At 40.9% G+C, this 26,194-nt stretch overlaps 3 protein-coding genes across 3 annotated transcripts; all 3 read right to left on the bottom strand.

Moving 5' to 3' along the window:
- Positions 1–216: 216 nt before the first annotated feature.
- On the bottom strand, positions 217–5,387 carry tfa (transferrin-a). Its single transcript, XM_067252420.1, has 17 exons — positions 5,313–5,387; positions 5,060–5,208; positions 4,795–4,897; positions 4,489–4,674; positions 4,101–4,227; positions 3,913–3,968; positions 3,438–3,601; positions 3,087–3,246; positions 2,841–3,004; positions 2,670–2,766; positions 2,460–2,483; positions 2,210–2,374; positions 1,926–2,076; positions 1,245–1,312; positions 928–1,109; positions 511–700; positions 217–417 (listed from the first exon to the last, which is right to left on the bottom strand). The coding sequence occupies exons 1-17, from the start codon at positions 5,350–5,352 to the stop codon at positions 371–373; spliced, it is 2,073 nt and encodes a 690-aa protein (XP_067108521.1). The 5' UTR covers positions 5,353–5,387; the 3' UTR covers positions 217–370.
- A 7,110-nt stretch (positions 5,388–12,497) lies between these two features.
- Positions 12,498–21,066, bottom strand: ubxn7 (UBX domain protein 7). Its single transcript, XM_067253961.1, has 11 exons — positions 20,982–21,066; positions 19,818–19,974; positions 19,576–19,643; positions 19,231–19,296; positions 19,009–19,121; positions 15,948–16,094; positions 15,751–15,841; positions 15,074–15,204; positions 14,362–14,875; positions 14,164–14,243; positions 12,498–13,470 (listed from the first exon to the last, which is right to left on the bottom strand). The coding sequence occupies exons 1-11, from the start codon at positions 21,049–21,051 to the stop codon at positions 13,309–13,311; spliced, it is 1,599 nt and encodes a 532-aa protein (XP_067110062.1). The 5' UTR covers positions 21,052–21,066; the 3' UTR covers positions 12,498–13,308.
- A 768-nt stretch (positions 21,067–21,834) lies between these two features.
- Positions 21,835–26,094, bottom strand: ppp1r7 (protein phosphatase 1, regulatory (inhibitor) subunit 7). Its single transcript, XM_067252602.1, has 10 exons — positions 25,992–26,094; positions 25,145–25,240; positions 24,944–24,999; positions 24,754–24,819; positions 24,523–24,653; positions 24,133–24,295; positions 23,744–23,860; positions 23,144–23,248; positions 22,887–22,973; positions 21,835–22,783 (listed from the first exon to the last, which is right to left on the bottom strand). The coding sequence occupies exons 1-10, from the start codon at positions 26,029–26,031 to the stop codon at positions 22,607–22,609; spliced, it is 1,038 nt and encodes a 345-aa protein (XP_067108703.1). The 5' UTR covers positions 26,032–26,094; the 3' UTR covers positions 21,835–22,606.
- Between the last annotated feature and the right edge of the window lie 100 nt (positions 26,095–26,194).

Here is a 26,194-nt window from a genome sequence, read left to right as displayed (position 1 = left end):
TGTAAGTCAGTGGAAGACATCCCCCATTCTCAGTCTTCAATTCCCCTATTCCATGTTCAATGTGGTCTCAGACTTTTGGACCCTATTGTATACTCCATAGCTGTATAGCTAATGGTTAAACAAAAGTGAATTTTGTGTTGTGAAGTGATCTCTGTGGTTTTCTGGGTTCTCTGTTATAATGTAGTTGTGTTGAAAGTATGGGAAGTAGTAGACACATGCTATATTTCATTTTATTTGAGAATATAGTACATGTTTGTTGATTTTATCTTACCGATGTACCAAAATATGTTTTAATAAATCAATTTTTAAACTTCACATATACATTATCTGCTTTAATCGGGCTTGTGTGCATGTTGCGATGACAGCTCATCTATGCTGACTTATTACAACGTATTGATTCACAGGATTTTTCCAGATCTGTTTAAAGTAGAGTAGAACAAAGCATAGTTTCATTAAAGATGTCTGTGAATGTGAGTTTCTGTCAGCTGTCATGTATGGGAGTCTACATACCTGAAGTATAGTCAGTGCACAATCTGAGAGACATCATGGCATTCATGTACTCATTCCCAAGGAAATGTTTGTACGTTCCCCTTGGAAGATCCTGAAGGCATTGCGTTTTGTCCTTGAAGAGGAGGTTTTTTCCATCTTGTGACTCAAACATCCTGAACATGTTATCAGTGCCCTTAGAACCAAACTTGGCCTAAACACAGAAAGACAAATTACAGAGATTAATGGTACAAAAAAGTGGAACATAAACATACACTTTTAAGATGTTTATACATAAATATGAGACATATGTTATCAAACGTGTGCGAGGAACTAGATATTCAACCTGTATGTTGAACCATTTCAACTACAAACTTAACCTAGGGCACAACAGTGAAATAACAGATCTATCAAGGAGTGTTCTGAGGAATCTGCACCCACTTGTTGTTCCTTGAGTATTTCTACCACCTTCAAAGCAATCTCATCCCGTGTCACGACAGCATGTGTGGGCACCTTGGCAAGGTTGCAATCAATGAACCTCTGGACAGGGTGGGGCTCTCTACCTGGGCAGATTATTTCAAAGTCTTCTGACTTCAGATTTGTGGCCCATGATGGACCATTACCTAGACAAGGGGAATCATAGTGAAAGAATAATATGACTGACTATGGTAGAAGACAAAGAGACATCGGGAAGCAGATGAGAGGAAGATAACATAACAGTAGGCAAATAACAGTAGGCAAATACCAGATTCTCTTACCATTAGTGTTCTCCTCCACAATGCTGTGTTTGATGAAGGCCACATCTCCAGCGTTCTCAGCTAGACATCTTTAATAGAAACCCCCCCCAAAGGGATTCACTGTTATTATTAAATTCACATTTGTTTTTTTGATAGAATTATAAAGGTTGACTGGTAGGGATGCATAGGTTGACCCACAACTTGTGGTTTCCGCGGGTTGAGCCGCAGGTTGGGTGAGTTGGATAAGCGTTCTCGAAAATATATCATAAGGCAGGTAAAACGTGATGATTCTGCGTTCTAAGTAGGTTTTAATAACTCACATAAACATTTTGTATGCATTACCAGTCCACCCTCAACCTTTTCTTCCCCCCCCCTCTCTCCCTCTCTCCCTCTCTCTCTCTCTCCTAAATACACACACATGCATTTGTTTTAAAGTGTTGAAGTTTCTTCTATCAGTTTTTCCCTGGTAAGTGGTATCCATAGCTTTTGTTTAAACACCGCCAGCACCAAAACTCTTGGTCAGAAAGAAGAGGCTACCACTTACTTGTTTAGCTGATATTCAACAATGAAGAAGTGGGTGGTTTTGGACCAGGTGGCTGATTAACACATACTATTTTTGTGAGTTGGGTTGGCTCTCATAATGGGTTGGATGGGTGCGGGTATTAAAAATCCTGCGTATCACTATTGTCTGGTGTCACCAACCTGAAGGCCCCATCATAGCCGAAGTACCGCTCCTCAGAATTAGGCTTACATTTGGAATCATCCCCTACAGACCTTCCACTACCAGCACACTTTTCACAAAACTTTGAGTCTGTCTCAGCTCCAGGGGCACAACCCTCAGTGAAAAAATCACCTGAAAATCAACAGAAAAATTTACTTGCATGAAGTCAGGTAACATTCATGGCACAAGCACAGTCAGATTGTGCTCTGGTTTCTGTATGAGGAGATTGATGTATAGATACAGTATAATATAAAAACCTGCTTACTGAAGTTGCAGTTTCCGGTCTGTTTGTGGATCAGGCCCATAGGGATGTTCCAACCAGCTGTTCTGCCCATGGCTGTGTGGCAAGAACTCTTACCCTTCAGGGTTTCCCAGGTCAGCCTAGAACTCTTTTTTACCACTGCGACCGCATAGTAGGACAAGGGAGAATCTGAGAGGAAAGGTAGACAAATTAGTATTAGGATATACATCATCTGAAATTATTGCAAGATGGGACACAAACTCATAGGACTTACCACTTCCAGCAGATGTGCAGACATCTGTTGATAAAATAGAATTTTAGCATAACAACCATGTTAATTTTACATTTTAGCACCAATAATAATAATTTTATTTGTAATGCACTTTATATTTAGTTATAATCTCAAAGTGCTACAGGTTAAAAATAAGAAAGGGACAAAAAAGAAAATAGGACAATGCACAGTGTGCACGTTTTTGCTTCATACCTGAATCATACTGCTCTGCCATGACAGGGACCAGGCCACACACCCCAGCAGTGTATACCGCTCCTCCATCTAACGACATGGCATCTGCCTCTTTGCGCTGTGGACAGAAAATAATTAATTACAAAACAAAAACATTTAATCGGACACATTTATCAGAGCATTTTGATTTACCATAATCTTCTGGATGCAGTCCTCAGTCGTGATCCCATTCTCACAATCGATCTTTGTGACACCATTGTCATCCATGCTATTAATGTTCCATTTGTCGCACTTGCCTTTCTCAGCATGGCCAACAGTGCACCATTTAATGGTGGCTGTAGATTCTTTGGTCTGCTCTGTGGTGGAATCATGTGAGGGGACATCAATGTAACATCAAAAGTTATACATGAGTGTGTGTATGTGTATGTGTAGACAAACCTTTTTTCAAAGAACGGATTGTGCTCAAGTAATCTGCTCCGAGGTACAGGAAGAAGTCCATGGTGGGTGGCAGCTCAACCAAACTCTGAGTGGAGTCTTTGAACATCAGGTCTTTGGCACTGTATCCCTCAGAGGAAAAGAGGTCGAAGGTTCCTTCTTTCTGTTAGGGAAAAAACATGTTACATATTATTCACCAAACTATTTCTCATGAAAACGTATCATTTTGAAACCAGTCCTGAACCTGTCCTGTTTCTTGTGCATTCATACAGGGAACTCCTGCGGTATGTCAATCATCAAGTCTGATGACCCAGGTAATTAGACCCAAGTATTTAGATCCAGAGCCACATGTACCTGGACAGTGATCAGGATTTTGAAGATGTGTTTTGTCAGTTCGGGGTCATTTCGTCCAACCACTGCATGGGAGGGCACTTTGGCCAAATTGCAGGTCTCTGCGCTGTCCATGTTGGCTCTGGTGCCATCAATGCACAGAAGCTCGTAATTGTCTCTCTCTGAGACTGCAAGATAGGAGCCATAACACTAGTGAGGCTTATGACATCAACAGCTTTAGATTTTTTCATTAAAAGCCATAATTTAGTTGCCTGTGTTAGATAAAATATTCTAAAAGATCTATTCATATTTGATTTGACTCATATACAGTGACTATTTACAGTGCAGTGACGAACATGTTGGCATGAAAATTGATTTGTGTTTAACCTTAAAGTTAGGGTTAGAAACAGCCTATGGGGTTTGAAATTCAATAGTAAATTAACAATTACAGTAGCCTTGGGACAATGGATGCATGCTATGCTAGTGCTCTAACTCTCACCAGGAACAGTCAGGTGATTGACAAAGGCCACTTCTCCTTTCCCATCTTTTAGACATCTGGTGGCAGCAGAGAGACAATGGCATCGGAAAAATAAACAAGGTGGCGGGGTTGGGAGCTGGATAGCTTTGTAGCATTGTTTAGACTCTAGAGGCAGCAAAAGGGAAATTGTCTTGAGGAAGTACACTTACTGGAAGGCCCCAGCATAACCATAATAGGGTTCACTGTGGGTCTTGGTGCAGTCTCCCTTACACAACTTGCATAGTGAAGGTTTGGTGGATCCAGGGACACAGCTTTCCAGGAAGAACGTACTAACCACTGTAGATTAAAGTATTGTGTCATTACACACACACAAAAAAGTTGAAAACACGCATTAACAGAAACATTCAGTATGCAGGACATGCACAGTACAGTATGTTGGACCTACAAACACTCTGCTAACATGTGAAAGAGATAACAAAAGCAATAGACTACACAACTGGAAGCTGGCTGGGAATTGAGGAAATGTTCATATTAAATATAATAAATAGTGTCATAGACCGGAAAACATTTTTTTCAAAGCACTCAGTACCCACTCACCATCCTCAACAGGTTTGACCTCAGGGCCATCCCACTCCATTATTTCCTTGGATAGTAGCATTCCAATTGGAATGTTCCAGCCTGCTGATTTTTCAATACCAGTGTGGCATGACTTCTTTCCCTTGAGGTCTTTGAACCCAAACTTTGTGCCCTTCCTGGCTACAGCAACTGCATAGTAACAGTTCTCTGATGTGGAAATCATGGGGAGATAGTACAGGAAAAATATGAAAATACTAAGAAATAAACAACACAAAACTACCATCCATTGTTATTCCGTTTGTGTCCTCATCATCTGTACAAACCTACCATTGCCAGCATACTCTGCAATAATAGGACGCAGTTCATAGGGTTTGAGGCCAGCTGTGTAGATATCTCCTGAATCCAGAGTGATAGCATCTGCCTCACCCGCCTACCAGTGGCCGTGTGGAGTATTAGAGAGAAAGAAAGAGGGACAATACGATACAGTATGTCAGCTTTTAGCTTTATAGCTGTAGGGGAAAATGCATAACTTTTGCAGGGACGTTGTTAAGTTTTGGACAATCGTTTTCTAAGGCAATGGTTTCTCTCTCACGCTAATCGCTTTGATGCATTCAATCGGCCCATCTCTTTTTACGCAGGAAAACGGTCCTTTGGCGGCAAGGTCTTTGCATTTCTTCTTTTCTTTGTCCGACTTGACGCACCATTTCACATTTCCATCTGCCGAGGCTGCAACAGCAGTTGCTGTAAAATAACGTTTATTAGAATATAAATTGCCAACATAGTGTACAACCCATCAATTGACGTTAATATTCCAAATATTCAATGCGAACGAAATGTATAACTACCGAGGCACCCAAGCAGAGCTGAGACAACACATAGTTTCATGTTGGACGCAGGATCTCCAAGTCAATCAAGCAGACAGTGTGGGAGTGGCAGTGTGGGCTTTTATAGAGAAGCTTGCACATCTCACTGAGAGCTGATTTACCTAATAGGGCATTGTTTGTTTGGTTTCCCAATACATGATCTGAGCCGTGTACGTGTGTGTGCGCGCGCGCGTGTGAGAGTTGTAATCTGAAACTTTCTCAATATTGGAAATTCACACATTAAGCAACTTCACGAAAGGTTCACAAAGTCTGATCAAATGTGAAGGCTTTAAAATGTGCTGATTTCGTACCACCCCAATTCCAAAAAAGTTGGGACGGTGTGTAAAATAAAATACAATGATTTACAAATATCATAAACCAATTATGTTATTCACAATAGAACATATAAAACATGTAAAATGTTTAAACTGATGAAATGTAAAATTTTAAGGAAAAAATAAGGTAATTTTGAATTTGATGGCAGCAACACATCTCAAAAACGTTGGGACTGGGGCAATAACAGGCCGGAAAAAGTAAGTGTTACTAAAAAATAAACAGCTGGAGGAACATTTTGCAACTAACTAGGTTAATTTCAAACAGGTCAGTAACATGATTGGGTATAAAAAGAGTATCTTAGAGAGGCAGAGTCTCTCAGAAGTAAAGATGAGCAGAGGTTCACCAATCTGCAAAAACTTGCATCTACATATTGTGGAACCATTTCAGAATATATGTTCCTCAACGTAAAATTGCAGACTTCGAATATATCATCATCTACAGTACATAATATAATACAATTATTCTGAGAATCTGGAGAAATCTCTATGTGTAAGGGACAAGGGGGAAAATAAATTCTGCATGCCTGTGATCTGCAGGCACTCAGGCGGCACTGCATAAAAAACAGGCATGATTCTGTAATGGAAATCAATGCATGGGCTCAGAAACACCTCCAGAACTCATTGTCTGTAAACACAGTTTGCTGTGCCATCCACAAATGCAGGTTAAAGCTCTATCATGCAAAGAAGAACCCACACGTGAACATGATCCAGAATCACTGCCATCTTCTCTGGGCTAAAGATAATTTAAAATGGACTGAGGCAAAGTGGGAAAACTGTTCTGTGGCCAGACAAATTTAAATTAGAAATTATTTTTGGAAACCTTGGACACTGCGTCCTCCAGACTAAAGAGGAGGGACCAACCGGCTTGTTATCAGCGCTCAGTTAAAAAGCCTGCATTTCTGATGGTATGGGGGTGCATTAGTGCCTATAGAATGGTCAGCTTGCACATCAACAAAAGGCAACATCAATGCTGAAAGGTATATACAGGTTTTAGAGCAACATTTGCTTGCATCCAGGCGACATCTTTTTCAGGGAAGGCCTTGCATATTTTAGGAAGACAATGTTAAACCACATCCTGCATCTGTTACAACTGCATGGCTTTGTTATAGAAGAGTCCGGGTGCTGAACTGGCCTGCCTGCAGTTCGGAAATGTCACCAGTTAAAAACATTTGGTGAATCATGAAACGAAAAATATGACAAAGACCCAGGACCGTTTAGGCAGCAATAATCCTGTATCAGACACAAAAGGGACAACATTCCTCTCCCACAACTCCAGTAACTGGTGTCCTCAGTTCCCAGACAGATACAGACTGTTGTTAAAAGAAGAGGGGATGCTACACAGTGGTGAACGTGGCCTTGTCCCAACTTTTTTGAGAGGTGTTGCTGCCATCAAATTCAATTACCTTTACCTTATTTTTTCCTTAAAATGGTACATTTCATCAGTTTAAACATTTTACATGTTTTATATGTTCTATTGTGAATAACATAATGGGTTTATGAGATTTATAAATCATTGTATTCCGTTTTTTATTTTATTTCACACGTCCCAACTTTTTTGGAATTGGGGTTGTAGATTCACATATTATATTGACAACTTAAATACATGTAACTATGTTTGTAGTTCAGTAAACTTCTTGGCAAGCATGGTCAGATTTGGTTAAAGTTCAAACAGCTGTACTTTAGCCTATTTATATATGGGACATAAAAATGGGATAACGGGATGACTGGGTTGCTGCTGTAAAGAAAAGCTTACTCGTAGTGCTTTAAAAAGGTTGTTTGGGGTGCTATAACTTGTCATGGAAGGGAATTTCAAATCATACCTAGCATCAGTGGCGATTTGTCCTGGCTTAGGTTACTGAAATTAATTTGCGCAACAGGCAAGGGATCCACCTGAACAATCAATATACTTCATTAAAGCTAACTCGGTTGTGAATCTGACACTGCCATGCGTAGACTCCAAGTAGCTAGCTACTGTGGTAAACCTGGCTTGTTTTGCAGTGGTTTACACAGTCTCTATAAACAGATGATCGGAATGTTGTTATGGGCTCAAATAAACACTCATTGCTATGTTTTACAACCGGACGAATGACCAGAAGACTAGAAACCGTTCTGTCCCAAAAAAATTATAATTGCCTTTGACTGGTTTTGGACCTACAACCCATTATTTCCCAGCACAACATCTCATCCAATTGAGCCATTCCCAGATCTGGTCTTTGCCATGTTTAGTAACTGGATACCTGTGGCAAGCATTGTCAGATTTGGTCCAAGCTCAAACAGCTGTAACTCAGTCATATTTTGACATACCAAGGTAAAATTGTTTTGGTACTTCAGAGTGATGTCATCTTGAACCCTTAGGTTTGAAAAACCATCAGTCAAAATATTTGATTTATTGACACAAAGAAATTGAGGCAATGTGGACATTTACATAAATACACCTCTTTCAGCCATTTTTTATTTGATTCAACTGTCTTAAGTAAGGTTTTTAAATACACCAATGATACATATCTGTACAAAATTTCAAGTCATTTTGATCTTTTTTGTAAGAAGAGATCGATTTTGAAGGTTTTTTCAAAATGTCGCTGTACAGGAAAATCAATCATGGTGGTCCTTGAGGCTTTTTTGTTCCCCATGAGAAATAATGCAAGTAAACAAATTGTCAGGCATTTTGGAGTAATGGGTCGCTGAGGAAAACACGTAGACTTTGGGCGTGGCTTATAGCGCCACCTATGGGCGCACATGGGCCACTAGCCGTGTGGGAGTAGTGAGTGACCTGTTGTATCATTGGGCCAAATTCAAAAACATCGGGTCAAGGATTTTTTGATCTATTGAGCCATTTAGCGGAGAAGAGAAGAAAAATTATAAGAATACTAACAAAACAATAGGTTTCCTCCTACCCGAGGAACCCTAAATACTAACAAAAAAAATAGGTTCCCTCCTACCGGAGGTACCCTAATAATACCAACAATTACAATAGGGTTCCTCCTGACGGAGGAATCCTAAATCTAAATATTGCACAGTAGTTTGCACTTTAAGTGTGTCCATGAGTTATTTAGAGTGGTTGAGTTCTGTGTGTGTTTGTGTGTGTAGAGCAGTGCTGGTTGTATAGTCTCACAGCAGCAGGAAGGAAGGACCTGTGGTACCGCTCCTTCACGCACTTAGGGTGAAGGAGACGGTCGCCGTAGGAGCTGCTCAGTGCACAGTGTCCTGCAAATGGATGTCTGAATAGCAACACAGCACCACTTGCAAATGACAAAATAATTAAATTAAATTAAAAAATTGCAAGGAACATAAACTAAAACAGGAGCTAAAGCAAAGCTCATAATTATATGATTATGTGATCGTCAAATAATAATGGATTATTAAATAAATATAACATTCAGTGTAGAATCTTTGGCAACATTTTATTGCATCTGATTGCAAACACACAGACCCTTACCATGTAGTCACGGGCTAGGCCTACACATCAAAACCATCTGGGAAATAAACTAAGTTGGCATCATAAAGGCATCCATTATTGTGCTTTCATTTATCCTTGATTGTGAATTGATTGATGAATTGTGTTATTTTCGTGTAATGCACAAAAGTGTCCAAACCTCATGGGTTTAAAAACACCCAAAAAGTACAGTTGCAGTGGTCAACCATGTTAATACATTTCATTATATTACAAAAGTTACAAGTTAATTTACTGCTTGGTCTTAAGAAATTCTGCCTTTTCCTCCAAGATAAATTTAAATTAATTCTTCATAAATTCTGCTACAAAGAAGTTTCATTCCTAAAACATAAAAGTACATCCCTTGTGTCCTCATTGACAAGACAGTAAAACCAAAAATGATTTGATTCTAAACTTATAACGTATAATTTCTCAAAACCTAGCTCACACAACAAACAAAGCCTGTCCTCCTATGGAAAGGCATGAAACCTGCTGGTCTGTAGGGCTACTGGTAATATTCCTCAACATAACTGTGCATATCGGGATCTTTGTCTTTTGTTTAAATTAAAGAGACAAAAAGGCTGTAATTCTGGTTTATACCATATATCAGCAGACAATTTTCATAAATATCAAAAAGTAACGTGTTCAGGAAAATGTATGACATCATTCAACTAAAATAATTCAAATGTTTTTGCTTGATCTTAATTCACATACACGCTGATGTTCTTCATGATCATTAAAGAAAAACATGTAATAAAAAACTGTTGAAATGAGGTACACAAAATATGACTACAAAGAACAGGAGGTTTCCAACAGACATGTATGTATAGCACAAGGATGTTGGCTTGGACAACAATACTGATGACCCTGATGTCAGTCTCTCTCCATCTCTCTCATAAATACACACATGCGTACTTTGACCTCTGACTCAGCGGTATTGGCACTTGCTGATACATGGCTAGTGATAAAGGCCTTGGTGCTGTTGCACAATTGCTCATGATTCATCAGCGCTTTGGGATGGTTTAGCAAAAGCTGTGTGATAACATGTATTGACTGTTGGTTACAGGTCTAATCCTTCTCTGTGGACATTTGTATTGTCCATTTGGGGTGCTAAGTAGTTGATTGAGATCAAACACTAGTCTAGTAGGCCACCCTGGTGGATGGTTATTCTCAATTATATCTCCATGGGTTTATCCAGAGTGCTCTCTCTGTGTCATGTTTTGGTCCTTGATTTACATGTAAAGATGCTGACGTATTGTTTCTGAAATCATCAGTGCAAACCAAGGTACTTCCATGGCCTTTAAACAAAGCCTATTTTCTTGCTCTCTGAGTTCTGGGGCATTTAAAGGGACAATAGGTATAATCTTTTCAGAAAAAATAAGGCTATCTGAGAGTTGTTTAGCAACACAAAGCTCCAATCCAGTGCCAATGGAAAGTCAATTTTAAATTTTGGAGAGGCCCGCAGTTTTCCACCCAATTTGTGTTCTAGCAATCCTGTTCCAGCCTATCTTCTCTTGCGAGGCGAGCCTTCCTCCTTGGCTTATGTTGAGAAATCACTGTCATTCAAAAGGTTGGAGGAAGAATTGGGAATGATACTTCTCATATTTAATTTTATAATGTTACCTATTGAAGCTTTACGACTTACGCTTTTTGGGCAACCTGGGCTATGAAAAAGCACCTTCTCCATCTCTCCTATGAAAGACCTTTTTCTTTCATTGTGAGATTTATGCTCCCTTTCTGATCATTGCAAGAAATGAGAGACAAGGAAAGAGATCTGAGCTGACTTTTTGCGTAAATATAGAAAACATGTTAACTTGCAACTGTAGTCAGACTCTATCCAATACGACTGAGGGTATTTGGTCCAAAGTCTGCTTCTAAGCTGTTCCTGCGGGGGCTGTTTGATATCAGGCCACACTGGTCACACATTAACTTCCATTGACTGGCTTCTCAGAACTAGCCCAGAAATGCAACACAGGTAAATTGACAGGTACCACAATTATTCTTACATAAAGTAAGGACTTGAACCTCAACAGTCATAACCCACAAGTTCTCAAGTCCTCCATTCACCTTAGGTTTACACTTCCCAGTGTTCAGGCTCATCTTACCTGGTTTTCCTTAATTCTCAGGAGAGGGACAAGGAACTGAGGTGAGGGAAACAAGGTTAGAGACAATCGGGGGTCAATGGCCTTCCTTGTTTGATCAGCTTTGTTTGATCCATCTTTTTATTTACTCTAACCTCTGCCCAGCACAGGTGTTCTACAGCATGGGGGAAACACAGATTGAAGAGCCTTCCTATTCCCTGTTAGGTTAGACATGGCACATCACAGCCTTACTATTATGAAGTTCATACATATTATAATTTTGTATGACATTGAGATATCTGAAAAACAACTGTTGAGTGTTGCAATCAGTGCAGAACAAAGAATGCAGATGTAAACAAAAAAAAGTGACCTGGATCAGGAGCAGACCAAATCAATCACAGTTCTCTTTGTTTAGATGATTATATTTCAGAATTGGCATATTTTCTTGGAAATGGGGGATGACTTATAAAAATATAAAAAAAGATACAGACTAAGACTACATGTCTCTACACCATCATCCCTGTACAGTGTAGAAACAACAGTGGAACATACCTCATCCCACATCATTGTGAAATTCAAAGAAACCCCTTAAGATTCCAAACCAGTTCCCATCTTCTAACAAGACACAGAATATGTTGGATTATCTCCACCTTCTGCCCTGATAAAACAAATGTCATTCTTGTTATCCTTCTTGAATTGATCATTTTTTGTGCATCCACTCCAGTCAGACATATGCCAGAATATAGAAGAGTGGCTAGATGAGTGTTATTTAGTGATTCAGGGATAAATGATACACACACCCCCCCCTCCAGGTTTGGAGGAGATAAGATCCTAGGTTAACATTTAAGAAAAACTACAATGATTTAACATTTGGACACCTAACCACTTTGATGTTTGACATATCTTGGCAGGGCTCGACATTAGCTTTTTAGGTACTTGTTTTTTGGACAAATTACATTTGTAATTGTCTGAGAACTTGAGTCACTTTTACAAAACATGTTTAGAAAGAAAAGCAGAGGAAATTCAGTTGTTATTTAAAAGGTTCTCGAAACTATTTATTTTCCTAAAACGTTCAACTAACAACTTGTTATAGGTTGGTCGTTTATAAAAAATATATGTAATCTACCGCTCGCCATTTGACTTACCCAAAATGTCTCAAATTCTGCCTGGTTTTCCCTCCTCATCAGGGGCTTTGAAAGATGTTAAGACAATCTTTCAGTTGACACTTAACTGTTTTGAAGACATATCACATAGCCTAATGAACAGCTGTAACCTTGGAAAGTCAAGCGCTGAACATTTTGTCAGGGAAACAACTATGGACTAGCGCCTGTATTGTTTATTGGAGACACTTGATGGCAGTTAATGGTATGCTGTGATAATAACAAAGAACAAAGGCATATGACAAATGGGATCATCATCTTCATCATCCTAGATACTGAACGAAAAAATCTGCACATCTGATTTGAACTAATGCACGCACACCTCAGAGAAATAAACCTGAGATCACGAGCACAACATGTAGGTGGTTTGGTCCTTGCTTTAAAAACACTAACTTGTCAGTTGTTAACAACATGCAGCGTCAAAGCTATGTCAATTCTAGAAAAAAAATGATCACATAGATTTTTAGTTTCCCAGCATACCACTTTCATTCACCCAAAAGTTTGCTTGTCCCGGACAAGAGGATAAGCACTGATGTCGAGCCCCGCTTTTGAATAATCAGAAGAATTTGCTTTTGAAGAATCTGGTGCTGATGTACCAGCCTTAACAGTATTTGGAACACTTTGTTCATTGCATGTTCAATCTATTATACTCTGTATGTCTAAGAATAAAAGTATATCAGAATAGAGAACATCAGGGTCCAATAAAAGAGGGAAGGCTATGCCACCAATGACATCTTAATTGGCCACAGGCAGTGCACAATGACGGGTGCTCATTCGAGACAAATGTTCCCAGGCCAGGGACTCCACCCAGTGGCATGGTAGGAAGTGAAGTCCATCCAGCAGGTGTCCTGGCTGTGGCCTAAGGTCATCCAAAATGAAGAAAAGAGAGGTCTGTGTTGCCATCCTCCCAGGTGATCAGAGACATACATGTCTACCATATATAGATAGATATGAGGGCTAGTTCAGAGTGGGCTAATTCCTCTCCTGCACAAATACAGTCTCTTGCGGACAAAGTCCCGCCTCCTGCAGTGTGATGTCATAGTCCAAGTGAGCCAGCTTCCGTCTAGGGAAGTTGGTGACGAGCTCAAAGCGTTCGTTGGGATAACCCTTCCTTTGGACGTGTCTCACCAAGGCCTGGGAGGAGAGGAGGGGGGACATGTGTACAAATGTTACTTATGAAATGTTAGTGCCATTCACATAACATTCACTTATCTATACTAAAAATAAAGTACCCATTTATTGTCTTGCTGTTAGTTAGCCAGCCAGCATTTCATCCATAAAAAAAACACTTTGAAAACAGTTGATTCAAACTGTGCAAGCGTTATCTGCGCTGTAACAGCAATGAGAAAATTTGCTTCTTAGTGAGTGTGATCCCTGTAGTATAGGGCAAAACCGTAGGCTACTGAACAAATGGATGGAGTGTGAGTTGCTTGTGTACCTCCCCTCTTATAATACTATGAAGTGATTTGTTGAATTAAAAACTGATTGGCAACTGGTTCAGGTGGCATACATAGAGCATGAAGGTGCCGGCAAGTAGAGTTTTTGCATAAAGTGCCTGTGAGGCAATGCATGCATTTTTAGGCTGATGTTTCGTGAACAGCTCATCCAAACAACATCCCACACGGCACGGCACCTCCTCAGGTCCTGAGCAATACATCTGCCCATTTTCAACTTTCTACAATGCACGATTCGCAAGATTATTGAGCCACAGACATACACACAGAGACAGACACAATTCCTGGAATTATAGATAGATATACATGAGGTGTTTCCCAACAGAAAACTGAAATCAATGTGTATATTCAACATCCAGGAGAGCATTCTCACCATAAGCTTGGCATTAGATGACAGGGCAATCTGCTCTCTTTGTCCATCCGGGTAGCGAAGCATCAGTCTGGTTTTAGGACCTGGAAACACACATCAGACTGTGCTGTAATTGGCCTACTTCATGCTGTGTATATTACCAAAACACACAATATGTGAAAGGATTCTAAAAGTCAAAGACGACAAACACATTAAGCGTACCATTGTCGTCAAGGCAGTCAAGGTCATAGGGTTCTGTGGTGCTGGTCTTAGCAGGTCTGGAGCTACTTGAAGTGCGATGGTTCTCCCCCAAACAATGCTCCGAGTCTGGGTCAGGCTGGGAACAACTGGGCCCAGGCACCAGAGGTTCTAGGTGGTTCTTTTTGCTCTCTTCTTTCCTGTGGTTATTCTCTTTAGATGGTGACTTCCTGTGACGAGTTGGAGGGCTGTCGGGTCGGAGAGACGGCAGGACAGTGGGAGTAGGATTGGCTTGTCCAGCAGGGTTATGTTGACTCAAGGAGCTGCCCTCCTCCTGGACCTCTGCTGTCTCGTTGTCAGAGCAGTCAACAGAGATGACGCCCTCGCTATCGGTAAAGGGCTCTGCGTCCGAGTCGTCTTCGGATCGGGGGGAGTCTGGGGGATCCGGGGCGAAGGACGAGTCATAGTGGGTTTCTTGGAGGGAGGCTCGGATGGCTGCTTCAAGCTGACTGTCCTCACTGGCATCTATCAGACTCTCCTAAGGCACACAGACATAAGGCATATTAAAAGCAAAATGGGGAGAGATATACCAATTTTATGACACAGTGAAAGAGAGCAAAGTGGGACCAAACTAAATAAAATATGGATAGTGTAGAGCAGATAGACAGACCAACATATAGAGCCAACAGAAAGACAGAGAGACACACAGACAGACAGAGACGGAACGGAAACCTACCGAGCGAGCACGTTTGGCAGGGGGTGCTTGGCTGGATGGGCCGTCGAGTTGGCCATGTTCCGTCAGGAACCCCGTCACTTGCTCAAGGAAGGACGCAACGTCCAGCTGGTTCCACTCCACCATCTTCTGACCTGCAGACAAATGTCAGGATGAAATCTGAAGTGGTCTCTAGTCAAAGAGTGACGTCCCACTGTCACATGACTTTCTATTTCCGAGCCTGCTGCTTGGTGCAGGAGGTAAGCAGCCACTGCACAGTGATACGGTGCCTCTGTCAAAAGACTGCTAGCTCAAGGAGCACAGAAGTTGCGGCTATAACCTGGCTGCCCACTTCCCAGTCAAACCCTTGAAAATGAACCCGGAGAGCTGTTTGTTGTTAAAACACAAGCAGAAATATTGAAATCAAATAAACCCTTCCAAATAGTAGCCCCATAATGAGCAGGCATTTGTAGACATACACAGAAACGTATTCCCCCTCTATCTAGAGGGTACGAATATCTATTATACTTTATCAACAGCAAGCCATGCTGCACAAGACAGTATAACTACCAAATATGTGTTGCTAACGAACTAAGAGTGACACCATGTGAACACTCTTGCATGTTAAGTGGCAAGCTCTGTTAGCTACCAGCCAGGTAGGAGAGGAGATAACTGTGTGGTCCATTCCCAGGGGTGCTCACCTGTGCGGGGGTCCAAGATGGATATATAGGGAAACTTGTTCAACTTATAGAACTGGATATATCTCTGTCCCTCTTCACTGTCGTGGTACACCTGTGAGAACACACACAAACCCACACCCATAGGATCACGTTAGAGAGGGGAAAACAACCTGTTTGTTTGCAAGTGTGTCTGGAATCCCCAAATACTGTACTCGTACCTGCCAAAATATGAAATGCTCTCTGATGATGGTCCTCACAGCATCGTTACTCCACACATCCCTATTCAGGCACTGGCAGGCAAAATCCTGCACATTCTGGATGTTGATCATTAACCATTTGTTCTCCAGTTGACCGCAGTCTTTTGCCTACAGGGAGAAGAGACAACATTCATGACAACAATGGTTTCTAGTCCCTTGTTGTACTAGTACTGGGGTGTAACAATATATTGCGGCACAATATAATCGCAATGCAAAAATGTTACAATATCGTAGAGTTATACAACATTTTTACAATATGATGTCCGTTTTATCCTATTGGTTGAGCTACCAGCATGCGACCTCCTCTGCACCTGCGTCACGCGTGCATTCACAGTAATGGCTTGAACTGAGTTAACTAAGTTGTATGTACAACAAAGAAAGTTATTGAACATTGATGTCTTGGAAATAAATCTTTTAATTGAATTTCAGTTTCATTAAAAAAGATATACAGTAAGGGAAAAAATAATTTGATCCCCTGCTGATTTTGCACGTTTGCCCACTGACAAAGAAATGATCAGTCTAGAATTTTAATGGTAGGTTTATTTGAACAGTGAGAAACAGAACAACAACAAAAAATCCAGAAAAATGCATCTACATTTTTTTTTTTACATTGATTTGCATTTTAATGAGTGAAATAAGTATTTGATCCCTCTCAATCGGAAAGATTTCTGGCTCCTAGATGTCTTTTATACAGGTAACGATATGAGATTAGGAACACACTCTTAAAGGGAGTCCTCCTAATCTCAGTATGTTACCTGTATAAAATACACCTGTCCACAGAAGCAATCAATCAGATTCCAAACTCTCCACCATGGCCAAGACCAAAGAGCTGTCCAAGGATGTCAAGGACAACATTGTAGACCTACACAAGGCTGGAATGGGCTACAAGACCATCACCAAGTAGCTTGGTGAGAAGGTGACAACAGTTGGTGCGATTATTCGCAAATGGAAGAAACACAAAATAACTGTCAATCTCCCTCTCGGTCTGGGGCTCCATGCAAGATCTCACCTCGTGGAGTTGCAATGATCATGAGAGCGGTGAGGAATCAGCCCAGAACTACACGGGAGATCTTGTCAATGATCTCGAGGCAGCTGGGACCATGAATACAATTGGTAACACTATGCCGTTAAGGACTGAAATCCTGCAGCGCCCGCAAGGTGCCCCTGCTCAAGAAAGAACTTGTACAGGCCCGTCTGAAGTTTGCCAATGAACATCTGAATGATTCAGAGGAGAACTGGGTAAAAGTCTTGTGGTCAGATGAGACCAAAATCAAGCTCTTTGGCATCAACTCAACTCGCCGTGTTTGGAGGAGGAGGAATGCTGCCTATGATCCAAGAACACCATCCCCACCGTCAAACACGGAGGTGGAAACATTATGCTTTGGGGGTGTTTTTCTGCTAAGGGGACAGGACAACTTCACCGCATCAAAGGGACGGTGGACGGGGCCACGTACCGTCAAATATTAGGTGAGAACCTCCTTTCCTCAGCCAGGGCATTGAAAATGGGTTGTGGATGGGTATTCCAGCATGACAAGGACCCAAAACACACGGCCAAGGCAACAAAAGGAGTGGCTCAAGAAGTACATTAAGGTCCTGGAGTGGCCTAGCCTTAATCCCATAGAAAATCTGTGGAGGGAGCTGAAGGTTTGAGTTGCCAAATGTCAGTCTCAAAACCGTAATGACTTGGAGAAGATCTGCAAAGAGGAGTGGGACAAAATCCCTCCTGAGATGTGTGCAAACCTGGTGGCCAACTACAAGAAACGTCTCACCTCTGTGATTGCCAACAAGGGTTTTGCCAACAAGTACTAAGTCATGTTTTGCAGAGGGGTCAAATACTTATTTCACTCATTAAAAAGCAAATCAGTGCTGTCAAACGATTCAAATATTTAATCGCATTAATGTCATAGTTAACTCGCAATTAATCGCACATTTTTATCTATTCTAAATGTCCCTTGATTTTTTCCCCCCCCATTATCTTTTTTTTAATGCTCTTATCAACATGGAAACGTGGATCGGCTTGCTTAGGGTAAATGTGTTTTTTTTAAATTGAAAACAACATTGCAATCGCCTGGCTTTGACAAGGGGGCGGAGAATTAGCATCAGCTGTGTGCTTGGCCATCAAGTGGTATTTCAGACTGGACGTGCTGCGACGATAGCTCAGTTCACAACGACAAAAACACACAGATCACTTTGGTCTTGTCAATGGAACCATTTGGCAACCAATTCGTCTCGTGCTCGCCATCCACTCAAAACGTGACATTAGCCTACTACTCTTTAACCGGCTCGCAAGCCCAAACAAGTGTTTGTGGCGTGCCTGTTGTTTTGTTTCCGGTTTAGCTAGATCCGGTGTGGTGTTGTAGTTTTTCTCACGTCGCTAGTTGTTGCAACAGCATGTGAAAAAAACTACAAAGTTTGCTAGGCCAAAAATAACGTTAATCTTGTGATAAAAAAATTGATGCCGTTAAAATGGGTTTGCGTTAACACCGTTAATAATGCGTTTAACTGACAGCACTAATTTATAACAATTTTGACATGTGTTTTCTGGATTTCTTTGTTGCTCTTCTGTCTCTCACTGTTCAAATAAACCTACAATTAAAATTCTAGACTGATCATTTCTTTGTCAGTGGGCGTACAAAATAATCAGGGGATCAAATTATTTTTTCCCTCACTGTTAATTGTGATACGTATTGTATCGTGAACCCAGTATACATCGAATCGTGAGATGAGTGTATCGTTACACCGCTACCTAGTACCCAGCACTGGAACAGAGTTACGAGACCATGGTGTTTTTCTTTTGACTATGGTGCCTAACCCATGAGAACAACAATAAATAATATTTATTACTATGTAAATATACAAATAATTAAATGCTACACCTTATTGGCTGCAACTAAACTGAAATCAACAAGCAGGTACACAAGCTCTACATAATTCTGCATTTTCATAAGAAGAAAATCAGATTTGTCAACAGTAAACATTGAAGCTCAGGGTGCTAGAATTTCTGGCCAGGAAGGCTTCTCACCGTCTCAAAACTGCCTTTGTGCATGAGCTCAATAGGGGGGCGGAACAGGTCTGCCAGGGTACTCAGCTTCTTGTCTACCGCACTGCCGTTCCTCAACTCCTGCTCCTGTCGGACTGATAGAGGACACAGACACCATATACAGACTCAGAGAGTGAGTGATAGATTAACGAGAGGGGGAGAGACAGAGAGAGAGCAAGGGAAACAGAATGGGTCTTTACGTACTGGTTTCTGTTTGGAAGTCCCGGAAGCCGTCAAATATGGACCGAGCTGGTCTTCTACGCTTTGGCACTTCAGGGCCAGAAAGAGAAAGGGATAGTGATAATTATGAAGTAATAGTGTTTTGACCACATTTCAAACACAACCATAAGGGACATGTAGAAAAATCATTTTTACAGCATCACACACCACACACACATTACATTTTCACCCTTTAGCAGTTGCTTTTATCCAAAGTGATATACATTATACATTTAGATTATGACATACATGCAAAGTGTATAGCAGACATGAAAAACTCATTGGATTGAGCATGGATTGTGTGTGATTACATTTATGATGATACTTTACCTCCAAACAGTGGCTCTGGCTCCACCAGTATGTCCTGCTTTTGGGGAATAGGCGCCCGTACATCATCACTGTGAAAACAAGGGATGACGATTTAAGATTCTGGAATTCTGTTCAAACACAAACACACAGAGTATCATATAACAAAAGGCCTTGACAGCTACCATGGAAAGAGTACATAAATCAAAATTATGCTGAATACAGAAATATAGTCGTTGACCAAATGGAGCAGAACATCTGCTTACTCTGTGGGGGGAACTCTGCTGCTGGAGGCTGCTGCTGAACTGGAGCTGGTGCTGGGCTCCTCTGCAATCCCCCCTCCATCTAGAAACATGGTCACTGCCATCTCTAGGTTGTTGTTGCATGCCTCCAGCATATGCTTCCCTACACTCTCTGTTGCCCCTGGGAATAGCATACAAAGTGTTAAACCAATAAGACTACACATTCAATTATTGAGGTAAAAGCATTCAAGGCCAATATTACCGAAAATATATTATTAATAATGTTTTAAATAATATCAAAGTTGATTTGGGTCAGTATTGCAGCACACTTTCTCTGTTGACCAATGTACAAATGAACAGTATATCATTTCTCATATTATTGTATAAGATGTTGATTTATTTTACCTATATGTTCTAACATGCGTTTAGTTAGGTCTGACAGATGCGTGTTATGTGCATAGTTTTACATCTCGACAGCGCATGCCCAATGCACACTTCACTTTCAAAGTATTGTATGGGAGATAAAGCTTGTGTCCACTACCACTTCACAATGTTTATTTGGCCGTGCAACTTTATTCACCTTGTGTATCTGTTTAACAGGTCAGGGAGGTGTCGGTAGCTAGCCAACGTAATGCTTTATTTTCCTTGAACACTGTCGTCCGGGCGTTTCATTTTCAACAACCCACAGTTGTATCGGGGCGGAGCTAGCCAGCTACGCTAGCTACGCTACCTAGCTAATCGTGAAAGAAAATGTTGCACATCATCCGACGACGTCCATTCCATAACGTTTGTTAGCTTGCTAAATGAGGTAGGCTGAGAGCTAGCATGATAGATATACGCACTACTCTTTCATCCAAGTGAGTTTTTAAGAAACTAGTAAGTCACTTTTGCAGTAGACATTGTTGTTATATGACACTTGGCTATGTCGGAACATTTCTATTTCTGAGTTTGCAAGTTTATATTCCTATCTAGCTACTGTAGAGACCACACTGACGGTGGTAAGATAGCGTCGCGATCAAGCTGGCTAGCTATCGTTTCACTTTTTTCCCCTAATGACAGAGGGGGCAGTAGACACTGATGCCCCACCTGAGCTCGTGCACGTTTTCTGAGATGGATGTGCGGAATGATTTTTTGGAGAATAGTGTAGAATAAGCTAACAGTAGAAATAAAACGCAATTTAATCATTACCTGTAATAGCTGTGAATTGTTGTATTAACCCATTCACCCCCGGAGCTGATGCATCTCCGAGCGCCGCCATCTTACCGCCACTAACAACAACTTAAAGGGTGCGCTTGCGCACCACTGTTCTGCACTAATCGACACAAAGATGTGTTGAATTGTGGGTAATGTATTTTCTTAGGCTCTAAGGAAATATGCATTATGTTTACCCACCACCAGAGAGGCGTTTATTGGTAGTAAATGACATTGATAAATAACATTTGAAGCTACTTTATTTTTGATAACATTTAATTCAAAACATTTAGTTCATCCGTTCAAAAATGACTAAATGTAAATGTAGTTCAAGTGCAGTCAACTGGCGCTTGTAAAACTAACCAAAAAAGTGAAATGTGATGACAACTCTAAACCCTGTCGGACATTTACACGCTCGGTGTCCCCATGGTTGAAAAAGCATTGCTCAAGTGGCCTGTAGTGGCAAAAACTAGAGTAAGTGCCCTTATTGGCTGCCATTCACATGGGGAAAATGCTTGAGTGCCCAGGATGCCCTTTCATGCAATAAATTATGACAATGTGTCCTCTAGTCTAGAGCAAGACAATACAATAACATGTCTTCATGAGTGCCCTTCGAGAAAACGCAATGCAGTGCCCCTATAAGGTGCCATTTTACAATGGTCAAAATGTCACTGTTGGGTGTCCTTCCTACCAATGGAGTAGAGTGCTGTTATGAAGTGGCCTCCCTACCAATGGAGAAGAGTGCTGTTTTGAAGTAGCCTCCCTATGCTACCCCCTACATGTGTCCCAAAGGCAACCTTACCTCAAATCAACATTTTATTTGTTTAAGATGCAGAAATTGAGTCACATACAAAAGCTGTAGCATTTAATAACATGGTTAAATCAAACACACTCTTTAGTCAAGTGCATTTACACAACAGACTTTACTGAGTGAATAAGCATGTTTGTATGTATGTGGACTGTTCAGTGCAACCAAAACCAACTTTTAAGTACCAACTTCCTATGTGAGCAGGTAACGCCAGGGGCTGATTTCCCACAGATAGCAAGGGTTGCTGTAATATCATAACCTTTACAACATTATTATACAACATAAGTATTTAATGCTCAGTGTGCACCTTGTGAGACTCACCCCATCATGTCTGACAAAAATGTACAGTAGTTAAATACTCTTCACAGCTCAAGCCAGGGGGTTGTTTCAACAATTCAGAGATAAAAAAGGATTCACATCCTCTCTGATCATATACTGTAGAACACATGGGAGGGGTGTGGGGGTTAGAGGCTACAGAGGCATTCATCCCCTACCTCATCCCACATGCTATGGACAAAGTGGGTTGACAGATGTGCTTATTTTAACATCTGACACTACTAGTCCATATTCAGGCCAATAAATGAATACATTTTTACAAAATAGCATAGCTCAATTTGTTTATGTGTTAACATGCATGGTTGCGTGCTAAGCAGGTGATCCATAATAATTGATGGTTTGATTATGGGCTTGTATATGTTCATGTTTGTGTCTGTGATGGAGAGTGGAATTGAACAAGAGGTCCATCTTTGAGGGCAGAACAGTAAGCATTGACACATTGTGAGGTTGGGCTGGCATGGGTGCGTAGTGTGACAGTTTAGAAGCGGATGAAGGTGGCATCAATCTGGCGTACAGAGGGCAGTGCCAGCATAATCTTTCGCCTGTACTGAGGGTCCTTCTGTAACGGATTCCTCTCAAGGTAGACCGTCTCGAGAGTTTTAGCATTCTTCAACTCGTCCAGATCTGACCAGTTTTCTATCTGATTGTCGTTCATCTGAGTATGTGTGAGTGAGACAAAAAACAGGACCTAAGACATTTTTTGATTCTGGTCTTTCAATACACAATGATGTTCTTAACCCCATTAATTTCATCCTTACCCAGAATTCCTGGAGATCCATTAAATGGCTTATGTTTTCAATTTTTTTTATCCTATTGGCTGCGATATCCAAAGTAGTCAGCTTTTTCTACCAAAAGACAATCAAAAATCTTTTTGTCATTCTCACGTTTACAGTTACGGATTAAGTGTGTTTTCCATTTGACAAACTTAACCGTCCCTCTGACATTAACATTGTCAGATGTTATACCAATGTGAAGTTGAGAACTGCATGATGTGCTGTTGGTGCATACAACTCACATTGTTTTCTAGACCTTCCATGACCTCAATACCATTGTGACTCAGATAGAGCTCCTTCAGGTTGACCAGGCACTGCAGACCTTCAATCTTAGTGATGCGGTTACTCTGGACAGAAGAAGATACGGGACCTCACTTTCACACACACAAAATTGTTATTATTATTCATTACTCTTACCTTTTAACCCTTGTGCTGCCTTCGGGTCACATGACCCAAAGGTTCATAACGAACCATCGTTGTGTTTACCCAATACAAAAACAAATACAAATAATTTTCTTTTAACCTTTGCAATGTGGGGGGTCTGAGACAGCCCAACGGTTAAAAGAAAATGCTTCACTTTGTTTTTGTATGCGGTAAAGTTGTCGCAATACGACGGTGGGTCAAAATGACTGATGGGTCAGAATGATCCGAAAAGAACACAAGGGTTAAACAACCTAGAATGGAACGCTATTTCAGTGTTGCCAGAAAAAAGCACTGTAGCACAGTTTTATATGCCAACATTTGTGAAAGGACTATTTCAACTGAGGGTTTTGGATGTTTCCCCCCCTCTCTTTTTACCAATTGCAATTCAAGTGTCCCATTTGTAACAGTTTTCTATCTACCTGGATGCTGAGAACTGTAAGGTTATGTAGACCCTCCAAGTGCTGAAGCTGAGTAATCTTATTGGTGCCAAGAAACAAACTTTGTAAAGATGCCAATGTGTCCAAGTTCTCTATGACCTGTAAAAACACAAAATGGGCTGCATGAAAATTGCTTTAACCATTTTAGCGAATGATAATGACATACAGAAGATGGAATTATGTGATTGGTTAAAGGTGATTGTGTCATTCATGATGACCCTATGAGGGGGAGACCGCACATTTTTATGAACTGTATTTTATGAGTCTGTAAATCAATCTGCAATACTGTACAAGTTTGCATGCTGCCAGTCAATTACCTTGATTCTATAACAGACACATGCCACCCTTCCCACTTGCCCCAGCCTTCTCACCCGAATGCGATTGGAGCCCAGCTCCAGCATCTCTAGGCCAGTCAGATGTTCCAGGTTGGTTATGGAACTGATCTTGTTGTGCAGTAGGAAGAGCTTCTTCAGGGGGGTCTGACTCTCCAGACTCTCAATCTTTCTCAGGAGGTTGAAGGACAGGTCCAGCTGGCTATCAACATAAATCTCCATCAGAGTTATGTGGTGGCAAATGGGGTGTATGTGAGGCAATTCTTTTGAAATATGTTTATTGGGAAACACATCATACAGCACTGAAATTGGCAATTGACAGCAACATGTTTCCTTTTTCATTTCACAAACAAAAACAACAGAGAAGACCAATGTATATGTGAGGCAATTCTTTAGTAGTGTGTCTGCTGCCAACCCATTCATACTCACTCAAGCTCTGTGAGGTTCTGCAGGTTCTCCAGTTTGCGGATCTGGTTGTCATAGAGATCTAGCTCCCGAAGTGAGATTAAACTTTCCAGATTCTCAATTTTTTTTATTAGGTTTTGACGTAGGGAGAGTGTCTAAATTAACATGCAGAAACATAGAATTATAAAGAAAAACTATCATTAGCCTGTGTGGCCTAGAAATTGGACTCAACTAAACACATAAATTCCAACAAACCTTGGCCTTCTGCAGCACCTCTAATCCCTCAATCTTGCCTATCCGACAGTGTACAAGATCAACATCCTGGGAACAAGACAGTAATGGACATTAAGTGTTCAGTTGCGATAATTGTATAATATAAAGGACAATTAGATGCAGTTGGAAACAGACTGGCATGAAAGACAGACTGGCATTTCCTTTCCCTCACCTCTTCTTCAGGATCCAAAGTTATGGTATCCATATCAACTGGAGACTCCTCTTTGACTACAAAGATAATTAAAGGAAGACAGAGAGAAAACATGTGTAATATAGGTCATATTCAAAGCTATTGTGTTTACAGACCCTTTGCTCTACTGTACACCCTTCATTTTAGTGTGTCATTCTGTCTGTGGGGTGTGTAGTGCTTTACCTGTACTAGAAGGCAGGTTGGGGTCCACCTCTCCATTGAGGCTCTTCCTTCTAGTGTCATCGTCTCCAGACTCCTCAGACTCACCCCTTCGATCCACTACAAAAAGACACGATAAACGGTAGTGAAGATGGTCAATTCAGCAAAAAACAATGACTGAGCACAAACACCCGCAACGTTGAATCTCTTGGTTTCAAGAGCACGAGAGTTTAAGCATGAGTGTCCATTTTGCCATCGCGCTTGTAATCACAGTGTGTGGGGTCATGCATCACAAAGCAATAGTAGCTTGTTTTCCAAAATGTTTGCATGTATGTAAGATTCTGTAAGGATTTATGTAAGAAGACTGAAGTATTCACTGTTGGTACTGAATAGCCAGCCACACAGTGGCATTCAAGCTATGGCTCATTGTTCATTAGCTACAAAGCTAGAATATATTAGCTTGAAGTAGCTAAACAAATTGGGGTAGACATTCTGAAGACTGGCAGTGTGACTGCTAGTGCTAGCTAGCTTACGTGTCCTAAAATATGTGGCTAGCTGGTTTAGAGCTAAAGCTTATCGCAATTGTATAAATCACCATGACAACACTAAGTTGGCCACTAAATCAGTAAACAGAGGTGGAGAGCTAGCTAGCCAGCCAAGAACTATTTAGCAAGCGTGCTACTTAGCTACCCAGCTGGTATCTAGCTTAGCTATGTTAGCCTAGGTAGCCTAGCCTGCTGAGGATAGAAAGGCAATTTAACAACAACTTGTAGTAAACACCTAGCTAGCAAGATATGTTTGTTTAGTTACGGTGCTAAACAATTTAGATTGATATGTGTTGCTGGCAAACACATCTCAAATATTCACTCACCTTCCATCTCTTGAGGCTCTCCAACAGACAGGGTAGCCATATTTCCTGTAAATCCCTTCCGTTAACAACCGATCAGCCAATCCTGGAGAAGAACATCTGGTATACTATTTTTGCTTATAAACGGGTGCATGTGACGTTGTTTGACAACGGTATCTGCCCAGTTATATTTTGTGATATGAATTGAATGACTGAATTCCAAGTAG

The sequence above is a fragment of the Osmerus mordax genome, chromosome 16, assembly GCF_038355195.1.
Source record: "Osmerus mordax isolate fOsmMor3 chromosome 16, fOsmMor3.pri, whole genome shotgun sequence".
Taxonomy (NCBI): Eukaryota; Metazoa; Chordata; class Actinopteri; order Osmeriformes; family Osmeridae; genus Osmerus; species Osmerus mordax.
This window is presented reverse-complemented; position numbering and strand designations above follow the sequence as displayed.

Excerpts from the sequence above, each read along its gene's own strand:
- ppp1r7 (XM_067252602.1), bottom strand. The coding sequence starts at position 26,031 with ATGGCTACCCTGTCTGTTGGAGAGCCTCAAGAGATGGAAG. Across the intron at positions 24,296-24,522 it reads CAGAACCTCACAGAGCTTGA|CCAGCTGGACCTGTCCTTCA; the intron begins GTGAGTATGAAT and ends TTATGTTGATAG. Across the intron at positions 23,861-24,132 it reads TGGGCTCCAATCGCATTCGG|GTCATAGAGAACTTGGACAC; the intron begins GTGAGAAGGCTG and ends GTGTTTTTACAG.
- tfa (XM_067252420.1), bottom strand. The coding sequence starts at position 5,352 with ATGAAACTATGTGTTGTCTCAGCTCTGCTTGGGTGCCTCG. Across the intron at positions 5,209-5,312 it reads AGCTCTGCTTGGGTGCCTCG|CAACTGCTGTTGCAGCCTCG; the intron begins GTAGTTATACAT and ends GTTATTTTACAG. Across the intron at positions 4,898-5,059 it reads AATGCATCAAAGCGATTAGC|GCGGGTGAGGCAGATGCTAT; the intron begins GTGAGAGAGAAA and ends GGCCACTGGTAG.
- ubxn7 (XM_067253961.1), bottom strand. The coding sequence starts at position 21,051 with ATGGCGGCGCTCGGAGATGCATCAGCTCCGGGGGTGAATGGGTTAATA. Across the intron at positions 19,297-19,575 it reads GCCAGAGCCACTGTTTGGAG|TGCCAAAGCGTAGAAGACCA; the intron begins GTAAAGTATCAT and ends CTGGCCCTGAAG. Across the intron at positions 19,122-19,230 it reads GGACTTCCAAACAGAAACCA|TCCGACAGGAGCAGGAGTTG; the intron begins GTACGTAAAGAC and ends GTCCTCTATCAG.